This window comes from Daucus carota, chromosome 4, assembly GCF_001625215.2.
Source record: "Daucus carota subsp. sativus chromosome 4, DH1 v3.0, whole genome shotgun sequence".
NCBI lineage: Eukaryota > Viridiplantae > Streptophyta > Magnoliopsida > Apiales > Apiaceae > Daucus > Daucus carota.
Genome location: NC_030384.2, coordinates 44,132,948 through 44,147,619, shown reverse-complemented (window position 1 = coordinate 44,147,619; position 14,672 = coordinate 44,132,948). Strand labels below are relative to the sequence as shown.

Here is a 14,672-nt window from a genome sequence, read left to right as displayed (position 1 = left end):
CGTGTACTTTCATCTTCAAGAAGATCATGGTTTGAAAGTTTTGATGGGTTAATCGATGATGACTTATTTCGCAACAAAACGTGAGTTGTTCTTTGGATTTTGAGCTTCATATGAATAATATGTTCTAAGATTTGTCTTGAGGTAAGGAATCTTTGAACTTAATAGAATTAATCGTCAAATCACAAGATTCCAAGGTACGTCTACCTTCATCATTCTTCTTTTTATATAGTATTTTCTAAATGTTTTTGAGTTACATTAGTTTTGCATCTCTCATTTTAGTTTTCATTAAAATTGAAAGATTTTAGATATTTTGAAAAAATTCCTTGATATTCTACATGCATATATTGATGGCATGATTTTGGAAATGGAAATTTTAAACTAATTTTTATCTAGTTAATTGGTAATTCCATTGCTTAATCTTAATATGCTTGTGTCTCTATGTATTTGTTATTTTTCACTGATTTGATATAAGTATATTAAATTGTATCTTCTTGATATGATTAATAATTTTCATGTGACAATGTTATATCTTCAGTGATCATGTCTTATATATAATTTTGATACCTCTTTGCTGGTGATGAAATCATCATGCCCTTTGAAAGTTGCATATTACTGATAAACTTGTGATGTTTTGATAATTCGAAATGAAGATGAAGTTGTATTGTATAACAAATAGACGTAAGGAGACCACACAGTTGCTGCTTTTGGCATTAATAGGAAACTACAGAATGATAGGTTGTTACCAGTCTATTAACCCCCCGTTAACTATCCCTTCTTGTGTGTGCATTTTCCCAGATAACATTATAATTGGCTTGTTATGTGCTTATTATGTGTCTAATTTTTGTAAATTTCATATCCGATTCATTATCCATCGGAATCTATTGAGCTTATACTTGTTGTAAAGGTCTTTTGATCATCTACAATTTCTCTTCTTCGTGTATTTCTAAAATATGCTTATAAGTATGTCAAAATCTACATTTTGTGTAATCTGATTATATGATTCAAGTTGATATGCTGTCACTTCTAAAATTCATTGTAAATTGAATATTTGTCCAAATATTATGAGAAATACCATTCTGAAAACCTCTTTTCGATATCTACATTTTGTCTTTACATTCCATTGCCATATTATGTGATTTCAATGTCTTAAATATCAAAATACTATCATAATCAGGAGCTGATTCTGCATCTGTAGCCCAGAAATATTTGTTTTCTGAATTCGTTACTTGTTCGTTTTTAACGAGCCTTACCATTCTGGAAAGGTCTCGGAATATCCTACATTTTTCGTGTTTTATACTTTTCCAGATAAAATGATATTCATAAAGTAAATTGATATTCTTTGAAACTGATCAGATTTGACTTTCTCATAATTCTATGACTTTATCATAGAGTAAATTGATAATTATTTGATTTATGATATTGGATTAATATGTTTTGAGATTATTTTTGATAATGTATCAAGTATGATGATTCATATTTTTGATCTCCTAATTGTTTTATGTTTGCCAAATAGGATATAAAGCAAGTTTGGATTGTATACTTGTAATCAATTTGATGCAAAATGAATCCAAATTATTAACTCATAACTTACTCTTCAATCTAAGAGTCCTACCTAGTGATCAATAGATAGTAGGTTGTCCTAATTTTCCCCGATAGTGCATAACATCATGTTTTATGATTTAAATTAGATGACTTATATGCACATACACTATTTCATTTATATCTATTTGTCTTGCTCACACATTAGAGTGTGTATTACATACACATGCTCCAAATAAGTGGCATTATAACCTTTATATGATATTATTGGTATCTGATAGAGTTTCAATATCAATATGTGCCTATCACTATGTGCCTTTATATTTGATTTAAAATTAGCGTTGGTAAAAGTGTTTTTAACCACTTAGGTTAAATAATTTTGTTATAATTGACAACTCCCGGTTGATGTTGTTTTTTGGAATAATAGTAAATGATCACAGCCAGAAGTTGTCTCTATATAATAAAATTCTTTTATTATCACTCAATGACGTTGTGTTTAATTTTTATTAAATTTCTAAATGATACTGGTCATATTTTTCATAAATATGATATTGAGCGATGTTTATAGAATAAATGTCCCGCAGATACAATATTATGAAATTGATGAAATATTTGGGTTGTTAAATGCATGAGTTGATATCGTGACTATATGTGGTTTACTAAATTTGAATTATTAATGAAAGGATTATATAGAATGCCTCATTGTAATTATTCTAAATATAAGACTTGGGAAGAGAAAGTATAAAGCTCCGGAAGAGCGTATATAAGGCTCTCGAAGAACATGTATATTTTTTTATTAACTCTCTCAGGTACATTTTACTCTAGAAGAGCATGTATAGTATTGATGCAATTATACTCTCCTAAGAAGATTGAAGAATGAAATTTGATATAATTTACCGAATTGAGATATCAAGTGCCTTTAAATATTGAGTCTATTTCATTGCACTATAAGTAATTTGGAGAAAGCTTCGCTGTTAGTTTATGATAACCATAATTTGAAGTAAACCAGAAGTTTACTTATAAATTTATAGTTTGGTTTGACTGGCTAAGCCGTCTCAATTTGATAATGATGTGAATAGCAATTGATATTTTATATGGGCTTTTGTTGAAGAACCTGTAAATTCTTCTTTTCAGTGATATATATGTTATTTGCTTATAAGGCAAAATTGATCACCAACAAAGATATAATTGTGGGGATATGAAGATATGAAATGAGATAAAAAAAACTCCCTCTATTGAACAGTGAGATATTTTATGAGATATTTGATTGTATATGAAGTTATTATTAACTTGCAGCCTGAAGTTTTCAAGATTTATTATTTAGAATTATGTTTATAATGTTGGTGCATCTCACAATAAGTATTATCTCGTCCATAAAAATTGGTGAGTATTTTGTATCACATATTTATCGATTCACATCATATAAATCAATTTTCATAGTTTCTCCCAATCATAAACAAATCATTTGGTCATCACAGATTTTCCACCATGTTAGTAAGATGGATTCCTCAATTGAATATATATTACATATGAGTGTATTTGGAATCATCAATATATATTTGTTATGACTTGATTTAATGAGTTTGTTTTCCCAAAATCAGGGGGAGAAATAAATAGTCGGTGAACATAGATATATATAAGAATGAATTATCATTGCCTCATCTTCATCCTCGAAATACAGAATATGAACCAGAAGTTCATAAGATAATTCATTTTGATGACCATAAATAGTGATTTCGCCACAAACACCGGCTACATATGCTCCTATGATATTAATGTCGCAGAAGGACAACCTCAAGTTACTATTATGTCTAAAGAACGCCTGAAGCGTGATAGACAAGTTGGTTCCATATCTTATACAAAAAATGGGTGTAAAGGACCAATAATTGATGATGGCTAGATTGAGAAATCAATAAATTTTTTATGGATCTCCAGAAGAGATTATATTGAAGGATCTATGGAAGAGATTATAGACATGAAAGATTAGAGAAAATAAAAGTAATAAAAAATATTGAGATCTCGATATATCATGTCTTGTCTAGAATAAAGTGGAACCATAAATCGAATCGACGTCGATGATATTTATTGAACTTGAGGTTAATAATGATAATGAGGATCATGAAGAAAATTCTATTGGAGAATATAGATAAAATTGGCCAAGAAAAAAAGAAGAAGATATAATTGAGGCAATTATAAAGAAAAATTATTTGGACCAGTAGTCCTGTCACACCTGAAGTTGTGAAAGTAGTGCGCCCTACGAATCATTATCTCTTAAAAATAGAGAAATATATGAAACTGCAGTTAATACACCTAAAGGTGTCAAGTCAGTGGGACATTAATGATTTTTTGTTTGAAAACGAAATGAAGTTTCAAAAATAAAAATTATGAATGTGAAATTTAGATAATTGTATGATGACATTGTATTAGTCATGAAGAGTAATAGTATTTGTGGTGGAATTGCGAAATAGTCACGCAATATGTGAAGGTTGAGTTTAAGTTTTATACGACCCACTTGACAATAATCATCCTAGAAGGATCTTAACTGCCAGAAGCAGTATAACAAACTCTCGAGAACTATACCCTCTCAAATGGAAAAGGGATTCGGACCAGCAGTCCAACCCAAAATTATTTTGACAAATACATCATTATGTATCAAATATTGGTGACAACTCATAAAGTCTCTGGCCAGAGCAGATGGAAACTAGAATGTGTTTCTAGGTAACATTGAATTGAGTTGCACCTGATTAAAATACTATATGTTATATTATGTGATAAAGTGTTTTTTGGTGTATATATTGAAAGAAGAATAACCCTTGGATGAATGATATATATATATTGTCATATGTGAATCCCAGAAGGATTATAAATACACGATAGTACACTAACTTTTTGTGAACACTCGAAAGAAATTTTCGATCCTGAAGTACCGTATCTAAGTAAACTACAACATGGTTTATCATACACGTTTTGACAATAATTATTTAAAGCAAGTCTCCACTTTCGGTTAGTGTTCATTGTTAAGGGATCGCTCGCTCTAAGGGCGTGTTAGTCCTGAAGTTACAAAATGATAATTTTATTCAATCTCCACTAACCTATTCTATAAAGTTTTAAGCTAATTTTGCAGGCATAAAGAAGTAGGGGGTCAAAAGTTGAATAAATTATGGTGGAGATTTTCTTTTTCTGTGAATTTAATTGTTGCAGGCAATTTTTATTAAGGAAGAGCAAATGCACGCTGCATTCTTTTTCCCTTATCCATGGGTTTTCCTGGTAAAATTTTTAACGAGGCAGTATCACGTGCAAGGAATGATAATCAAAGGAATCCGACAGATTTCCTCTCAAAGACACTTCTTGGTACACCGGATGAGGATGCGCAGACTTCAAGATATTAGCTGATGTCCTTTTTAATTGTCATATGGTGATGAGAGGGAGACATAAATGATATATTTTTGTTTTGTACAACTCATGTACTCTTTTTCCTTCACTAGGGTTTTTCCCAATGGGTTTTTCCTAGTAAGGTTTTAACGAGGCATGATGTTGATACAAGTCATCCAAGGGGGAGTGTTATGAAATAAAGTGATGGATGACTTTTGGCTCTTGGAATTTCCATGACCTTTGGCTTTTAGTTTTCTCCATTAATACTTAAAACTCTTGACTTTTCATTTGTATTCCAAGTCTTATATAAAGAGACTTGTATGTATTGAGAAGAGATAGAAATAACACATTCTCTCATCTTTAGTTTTATAAAATACTTCTCTTATATCATATACACTTCTCTTCTATTATATATACATAACACATTTTTATTTTTATGCTGTTAATTAAACAATGGGCATCTAATAAGGTTATAAGGGTTAAGATCCCACTATAGGTCAAATTTTGCACATAGTAGATACTAGATAGTAGTACACAACTTGGTGGTACAATTATCTTTGAAACAGAGGCTGAGTGGATATGCAGTCGTGCAGGAATCATCAAAGATCCAACGCTCCATTCGTGATGAGGATCTCTATTTTTTATAAAATTGTTGATGGTTTATCTATGCAGCTATACACAAAACACAACAGAAGAGTTAAAGTTTAACCAAGTCCAAAGATTTCACTAGCAATTGAAGTGACTAAGTGACTAGTATATTATATGTCGCAATTGTTGCGTAACATCCACCATGATTTTAATATACCGATATAACAGTTACATGTACAGATGATCAAAACCGAACCAAAAAACGAAACCCGAACCAAAACCAAAAAAAACTGAACGAAACCGCACCATAAAAAACCGAACCAACTAATAACCAAACCGAATAAAAACCGAACCAATAATATAGTTGCGGTTCGGTTTTAAATTTTTTAAAACGGAATACAAACCGAACCGAACCGAATAAAATTATATATATATATATATATATTTAATTATTTAATATATATATATATATATTAATTCTATTTTTTGTAACAATATTCTATGCATTCTGTTTTATAACTATTCAGGTGCTAATCTATTCCTTGAACTTCTATTGTTTATATGCATATCTGCCACTAACCATTTAATTTTGTATATTATCCAAAGTTACATAAGATGTTGTGTTCTGTGATTTTTATAGTAGGAATTAGATTTCATTTCATCACAGCATGTCTGGCAGGAGTTCCAGACACCAGGGAGTGCTAATTCTCATAATGCATCATATGTGTTACTAATGTATAATGTATAATGACTAAGAACTTTTTTGATTGTCAATGCGGCTTCTTAAGCTCAGATCTACTAAATGTAATGGTAGTCACTTCCTATGCATATTCTTGGGTTAATGTTTATTAATGTTAGTGCTAATCTTACTAAAATTAAATAAATAAATATAACAAAACACATTTTATATATTTGGTTTAGAAACCGAAACCGCACCATTTAAAACCGAAACCGAATTTAGAAAATCGAACCGCACCAATTACATATGGTTTGGTTTTGGTTTTTGATTTTAGAAACCGAATTAATATGGTTACGGTTCGGTTTTTAGTCAAAACCGAACCGGTTCGGTTTTTAGTCAAAATCGAACCGAACCGCATCATGCTCATGCCTATGTACACAGTACTTTTGGAGTTCTGGACATCGAACTAATAAAAACCAAACGATGAATAATATAGAAAATTGTTTTTTTCAGAGCAGCATTTTTAGTTCCAGAGCATATTCAATTCCCAGCCCCTGTATCTGCACAAATCATACATACACTTTCGATACAAATTCTTACAAATTGTTTTGGATATTAGAAGGTTGATCGGAGTTGGCAAAAAAAAAAGAAGGTTGATCGGAATATAACATTTTCCATAATATATAACATGGGTAACACTAATACCATCCCATCTTAAGCGTTATTTTTGGAAACATTATACATTATAAAATTAAATTTCTTATTTTTTTTGTCAAATATTAGAAATTGTAATTCAAATATAGATTTTGAAAAATATATAAAAATTCTTTTGAAAAAAACAACAATTATTTTACGACAATTATTTTCTAGAAGCAGATGATATTTAATTATAGATGATTTTTATCGGAATGATCATTTTTAATGTAATGCCGCGTTTGGGTGCGGAGTCAAAGTAAAGCGAGTCAACGGGCGTATATGGGCCGAGGCGGACTTGCGGACCCAGGACAACACGCGTTATGGATTTTAACTAGGTAACACGGAGGAGGTTTTTTTTTTTTTTTTTTTGAAATGAGAATAAATCTCAACGAGTATCGGCAATTCATCGTGAAAGCTTATTATCTAACCGTTGGACATGTAAGATGATCGAGAAAAATTAGATAATAAAACTTTAATGTCCGAAAAGAAAAATCGATCTTTTTCCAATAATCCTGAAAATAAAACAAGAGAAACAAGAAGAATATAAATCGATCTATTTAACAGATCATATTAAAATATTCCCACAATCATGATAACTCATGATTGAGACAATTAAGCTCTTAATTAAGGCATAATAATAAAATATTAATGTACTTAATTAATGCACAATTTACGCTCCTCAATAAAGAGACACAATTTACACCCTCAATTACGAGGCACAATTAACGCCCTCAATTAGGAGGCACAATTAACGCACAATTGGCGCTTTTCTTTCTGAAACCGAATCCTGTCCCGAAAACCGCCGTCACCGCCACCATCGGTCTCCACCGCTATGCTATCGATCACGTTACTTCGTCGTATGTGAAATGAACATCAAAACCAAACAAAACACAAAGATTAAACAAACAAACAAGATTAAAGTCAACATCTTTTCGCATTCCACTCAAAATAAATCAAAAAATAAAAGTAATAAACAAAAAAACAAAGAGATACCTGAAAAACAGAGTTGCAATAGCAAGTATTACCAAAATTCTCGAATACCAAAATAACGTTTGTCTTCGGGAAGTGATCGCCGAGAGTTTTCTCGAGTTTAGAACCCGTAACAATATAAATATGTCATCAGTACAATTCTATGTTTTAGGTAATACGATTAGCTGATTGTTCTGGAAGCCCATGTATCTACGGGCCTCTTGCTTTAAGTTGACCAATACAATATTGAGACTTCTTCTGGACACAGTCTTACTCACTTTCCGTTTCCGACCCGTAAATTTGAAGTTTGAAGTAGAGCCATCAAAATCCCCGCGCACAACACACACCACTTACAAGACTGTGCTTCTGAGGTCTGTTTCATTCACTCAGGCAAGAGCTGGAATTATTTCACATTTTATACCACGTGCTATATATTCCCCAATTCCCCTTTATTGATAATTGATTTATTTTAGTATGAATTTATTCTAGACAAAATTATTCAAGCACCGATTGAGTAAATAATGTGTAGGGTTCAACATAGTTCATCTGAATAACTGATATTCCTGTTTTTTTGTTGTAATTATTTTGCTACAATTTGCTCTGTTATGCAATGTCTTTATATGCCGTGACTTCAACTTATTTCACCTCAATTTCTGTTGATCCGTTATCAGTGTAGTATTCTAGTATCTGGTTGTAAGATTGCTAAATGAATTCGTTATACGATGTGTTGATAATAGTGCCCTTTCCAGCACCTTAACTCCTTAGGGTAGTACAGGAAGATATGAACATAGAGTTTGCTGTTTCTGATATCGTGAAATTGATTATTTGGACAATGTGTTCTACTCTATGTGTCAATTAGTTGATAATTTTTTCATGTCATTGTTAAACGCTACAGCTTTCATTAGCCTGATGACTAAATAAGAACCTTCAATTATTTCCTGCAAGTTTTATATATTGGTATCTTTGTCATGATCAGGGAAAATAATCTTCAGTCAAGCAGTTACACTTACTGGTACTTACAAAAAAAATTCATTACATTAAATAAAATGTCTATACACATACAAACTCGCACTCCATATGATAGGGACAGGTAACACTGTTGTCCTTGAAGTAGCTATACAAAAACACTCTAATTAAAAGAATGTATAAATGTTCCTATATCTTACCAATGAATTTTAGCAATGGTCTACGATTTGAACTCCTGAACAAAAAATTACATATATCTGAAACTTGAATACATGAAGCCCTAAGATCTTGGATATGATAATAATGGTGCTACTGAACAACTGAAGCAGTCATCATTGTGGAAATCCTCTCCAGAGATTAACTTCTACAAATAGTCGTGACCTGCGTATTCATTTTTCGAAAAAGATCAAGTGCCAGCAATTGTGTAATGCAAATACTTGTATTGGATATTTGGGAAATCATCTTGTCCTCCCTAGTTTTAGTAATGCCCTAATACTGAATTTAAATCATTTCAGTTAAGGCCCTCTTAGTGTAATTGGGATATTTATAACTAACAGGACATGTTATTTGGTGCAAACCAGAGTATTTATAACTTAGAAAAGGTTAGCAAGAAGTACTTACCATGCTGAATTACTTTGATAGGTTTGTGATGCGTCTTTTGCATCAAACTTCTGGAAGTGGAACAACTGCTTCAAAAGCTTCAACAAGCATTGCCACTCTCCTTTTCCGAGCTGGGGTTAATTTGGTGACAATATGTTGAACTGCATAATCCAGCATCCACTGTTCAGCCTTTTTTCTCTCATCTGTCATTTGCTGCTTCAAATTAACTTTTTCTTCCTCTGGGTCACTTGTCAAGGGCATATGTTGGGATGGTTTTGGTTTTAGCTTACGGAAATTTTCTAGTGCCTTGATAGATCTTTTAAGGAGGATCAACTTTTTCAGCTTGCTCCAGTTCTTGGATTTTTGCTGCAGCAAGTTAGTTTTTACAAATGATGCTGCTCTCTCATCAACCTGGATATTGATATCGCCAGCGGGAGATGCTTCATTCTCTTGATTCAATGAGACGCCACTTTCCTCTGAACTTCTGACACCATCTATGAAGCTGTCCTCTGCAGTTTCATTGATTTTAATGATGCCTGGTACGTCAACATCACCTTGATGTTTATTTATGAGTTCCTGGTCTGGAAGTGTGTCGCTGGCAATTGATTTTGAATCTGATGAATCATCTTGAATATCAGGGAGAAGGATCTCATCAACTGCTTCTTGTACAAGTTTAAGAGCATCACTCCTGCTAAATTCAACGTTTTTATGGTTTGTATCATGATTTTCCTTGGTGTCATACTGATCTGTTTTCATAGGACTAGAAGAATCACCATCTAGCAACTCGTTGCCTTCGCCTATTTCTTCTCCTCCATCTTCTCCATCAACATCAAGTAGTTGGGTTCCAATTTTCTCAGCAATACCTGATACAACATGCCGATATATCATGTGCCACATTTTGACGTTTTGCTTGTACAACTGGGTTTTTTCTTCTTGGTTGGCTACGCTGGCTGGACTCGTATCTGTATGAAGTGGAATGTCCAGAGGTGCTATGTCTTCTAGCCTAGATTGTCCTATTGTCTCTTCTTTGTCTGCAGTAAGTTTCTTCAGGTGTGCAGTATCTAAGGTTGGAACAACAATGTCAGATTGATTTAGTTCATCATTCCTTTCTGTGGCAGAGCTTTGCACCAGAGAACCTGTCTTTCCATCTACACTTCTAGGGATATCCAATTCTGCAGCACCAAACTCAGGTGCCCCACCTTGTAGATCAGAGTTCAAATAAATATTACTTTTAATTTCCTTGTCTTTAAGGTCTGTGGGTATTTTCTGTTTTGGGGTTGCAACTTGAATGTTTTGATCTTCTTGGGGAGGCACCACAGTTTCAAAGGCTTTAACAAGCAGTGCTACTTTTCTTTTCTGAGTGGGAGCTAATTCACTAACCACTTGTCGAAGTGCATAATCAAGCATCCACTCCTCTGCATTTTTCTTTTCACCCATCATTTGGCGTCTCAGAGATATTTTTTCTGCTTCTGATGCAGGCTCTGAAGCAAGATAACGTGGTTGCACAGGATTGAATTTTTTCACTTTCTCCAGCTCTGTGACAAACCGCCTTAAAAGGACTATTTTCCTCAGATTACTCCAGCCCTTGAGCGCTTTCTTCTCTGACTTTTTGCTTGTTTTATCTTCTGAAACCGAGACGGTAACTTCTGTTAGACTTGATTTTTTTGCATCGTATGATTTATTGCTCCCCAGTTCTTTGTTTTCGTTCTCCAGGAGATGGTGTTCAGTGAATTCATTGGGAGTTGAAATACTTTGTTCTTCACCTCCATCATGAATCTTGTCTGGATGCTCTTCGTCAGAAACAACTTCGCTTGTAATGGACATCACATCAGATGTCTGGTCATCAACTTCTGGAAGTAGAATTTTCTCAATTGCTTCTCGTACCAGTTTAATTGCAAAAATCTTTCGAAGTTCGAGTACTTTACTTTCTTGAGTTTGATTTTCAGCATCCATCTCTGACTTGAAAATTTCAGCTCTCGACTGAGAATTATTTGTGTCAGGTAATGTCTTGTCATCATTGTCTTGCTGTTCCCCAAGTCCTGGAAGAACTTGCTGGTTCTCAGCTAAACCTAATACCATCTGTTGATGTATCATATGCCACATGCTGACATGGTTGTTTTTCTTGATTTGGGTGTTGCTTGCTTCATCAATGACTGGACTGAAGTTATTTTCTTTGCTAGGTTTACTATCTCTGGGTGAGATGGAATCAGTAATGAGTTCAGCCCCTCTATAAGAGGTTCCAGCTTTCTCTTCACTCGAGGCACTGAGTTCCTCAGAAGTGCAACAACTTACAGAAGAAACCCCCATGCAATCTTTTGTTGCTTCAGCAGAATCTTCTGAGGTCAATACTTGTGGTAAGGTTGATGTTTCATCTGTGGTGGTTCCTGGGCACAAAAATATAGTCAATTTAGGTGTTCCCTTTGAATTTGGGTTCTTGAATTTTGGTCGTAAATCAGTAAAATATGAATATTTACCTGACATTGTGGCAGCTATAATGTCAATACCAGCACTTGAGACATGCACTTCTTCACCATTTAGTTGTGTATGTTCTGTTTCGGAAGTGGACATATGCTGCTTTGTTTCAACAGAACAGCTATCTGAAGTTGCATTTTCCTTTTCCAGAGTTGCTCCTGTGTATGACTCAATTCTTGGTTTGGTAATGGTAGTCACTGAAGAATCTAAAGTCTTGTGATCTTTGACATGAGAGCTCCTTGTGCTGTGACTGGATTTTGCTGAAGCTGGTTCAGTGCTGGAGAATGTTTTGCCAGTTTGAGTCGCTTTCTTTTTACCTCCAGAAGATGTTACTGCATCTGGTGATAAGCCTTTTGGTTCTATACTCTTTGGGGTCCTCTCCGTGCGCCTCCTTCTGAATAAGAAGCGCTTTTGTGGGGGCTCAGGGGCATGTGAATGGCCATGGAGGGAACAATGATGATAGGGACATACCTTCTTGGCTGAAATTATTTCGGATTCACTTTGACCAGGTTTGAGTTCAACCTGCTTAGGAAACTTTGAATCCTTGAGTGTAGAGGAACAAGTAGCCCTATTAAGACCCAAATCTTGCACAATGTTTGGGGGTTTTCCCACTAAAGAGCCTTTTATTTTGAAGCTAGTCTTTTTTCTAAGATTCCCCCCAGTTCTTGTACTGGATGATTTCGTCAGAGTTTGCAAAGATTTCTTACTTGAAGCAGCTGATTTTGATTGGGAGAAATGTGAACCAGTCACGCTCGGTTCACTGGACTCGTTGCTAAAGAAGCTCGAGTCTGAAGTAGAGGGAGGTGATTGAACTTGCTTCTTTGGTCCTTTGTTGGGCGTAGCATAATCTGGTAATGCATCTGATCCTTCCTCCAAAGACTGCTGTGAAGAGTCCATCAATATCGGTTTTGTGTCCTTATCAAATGGCCTAAAACAGCTGGGGCATGCATGCTTCTTGGACTTGGACTCTCTTTTTCGCTCTTTCTGATGCAGAGATAATGTCATACTTGCTGTTGATCCACCAGATGATGAACTGTATGACTCTCCTTCAGATCCACTTTCTACCTGTTAAGCATGTTCATACATCAAGAAAAGTCGAAGCTACACAGATATGAATCTATACAAGTATGGGTTTCCTTCCTTTGGCAGATAATTCAGTAAGTGGGCAAAATTTGTATTATGTCGACAATATCATCCTTTTACTGATTATTATTCTTTCGATATTGATGTTGTACTAAGAGATTTGGGTTTCAATCTGCCAATATAATAAATAGTACTTGTAAAAATGCAAGGACTTGCCTCAATATATTTTTTCCCGTCGCTAAAATCATTGCTGGATGAATCCGTAGACTTCCAATCTAACTGTGAAGTTCCCCGTCTCTTCAAGCCGTAAAGCTTATAAAGCTTGATCGATCTTATCTTCTTCAACATTATCTTAGGCTCCGTTGATGCTCTGTTACTGCCATTCAGACGACGCGGAACTGGTGATTTATATGTCATCCTCTTACCCTTAACTTCTTTAGAAACATCTCGAGATTCAGGATCTTGGCTGATCCTGTCTTTGGCTTTTCTATCTTGCAAGGACATGATCTGGTATCAGATCAAGAACACAAAAAAGATGTTTTTTCGAATTGACTGTTATATGACTAGCACAGGCTTGTAATGAAGACAGATGAGTATTATAGCATTATATTCTTGTTCTTGCAATATTTTTGTTTTTGAGTTTTTGTTTCGATGAGCTCAGAGGTGAGATTTGTAGCAGTATTTGTTTATGTTTATGTTTTGAGGAGTTCAAAGGTGAGAAACCTAAGGTGTGTGTTGGGCTATAGTTATTGGCGTTTTCCTTTCTGACTTGATTTTTGATTCCAGCAGTAACTGTCGGAGGGACATTCAATATCACAATCGGAAGATGCCTGAAATTTGACTTTTCATAAATTGGCTTATTGACTTGGCAACAGCTTTAATTTTTCTTTATTACTAGTATTTTATATTAGTAGTTGCCAGATGGTGTAAAATTGTAGTCTGTGGAGGAAGGAAAAAGTGCCAAACATGTGCTATTTTTTTCTTTCAAAAAGTAGATATTAATTTGAAAAAACATATTCATATATTCTTTTAGAAATCAATATTAAGAAGGTATAATATATTGATATATTAGTATTAATTTTTTTGAAATATACATATCTATATACTATTTTTGATACTAAATTCTTATTATATTTTTGCAAAATGAGCCAAAACCCAAATTATCAGTGTTACAATATCACATATAAGTTGAAATTCAAAGAAAATATTGTGTGGATCATCTGGAACGTTAAGATGATAGGTGGAGCCAATGACAAAAAGCATTTACTTTGAAGAAGGAAAGTCTTCGGTCATCCATCTCTGAGATGGGCAAAGAAAAGTAGAAATGGACATCAACAAACTAGTGAATAAATTTTTTTTAAAAAGGGACATAGTTTTTTAGAAAATGATCAACAATCCTACTTTTCTAACTCGTGTTGCATCCTTAAACCATAATGTCAAGATAGACTGCGCATAAATAATCCATATCTCATGCATACACCTGGTCTCTATTTAAGATTCCAACAACGAAGTAATCACAGCTAGGGATGGCAACGGGTCGGATCGGGTCGGGTTTCTTGAGATCCAGACCCGGTCCATTATATTTCGGGTCGGGTCGGGTCCGGGTCCGGGTCTGAAAAATGAAGATCCAGACCCAATCCGTCGGGTTTTTTCGGGTTTCGGTTCGGGTTCGGGTCTAATTCGGGTATTTTAATAAATAAAATTAAAT

The 14,672-nt window shown here is 34.1% G+C and overlaps 1 protein-coding gene across 1 annotated transcript; it reads right to left on the bottom strand.

Moving 5' to 3' along the window:
- Positions 1 to 8,856: 8,856 nt before the first annotated feature.
- LOC108218783 (calmodulin binding protein PICBP) lies at positions 8,857 to 13,766 on the bottom strand. Its single transcript, XM_064091378.1, has 4 exons — positions 13,177 to 13,766; positions 11,884 to 12,942; positions 9,431 to 11,793; positions 8,857 to 9,190 (listed from the first exon to the last, which is right to left on the bottom strand). The coding sequence occupies exons 1-3, from the start codon at positions 13,466 to 13,468 to the stop codon at positions 9,473 to 9,475; spliced, it is 3,672 nt and encodes a 1,223-aa protein (XP_063947448.1). The 5' UTR covers positions 13,469 to 13,766; the 3' UTR covers positions 8,857 to 9,190; positions 9,431 to 9,472.
- Between the last annotated feature and the right edge of the window lie 906 nt (positions 13,767 to 14,672).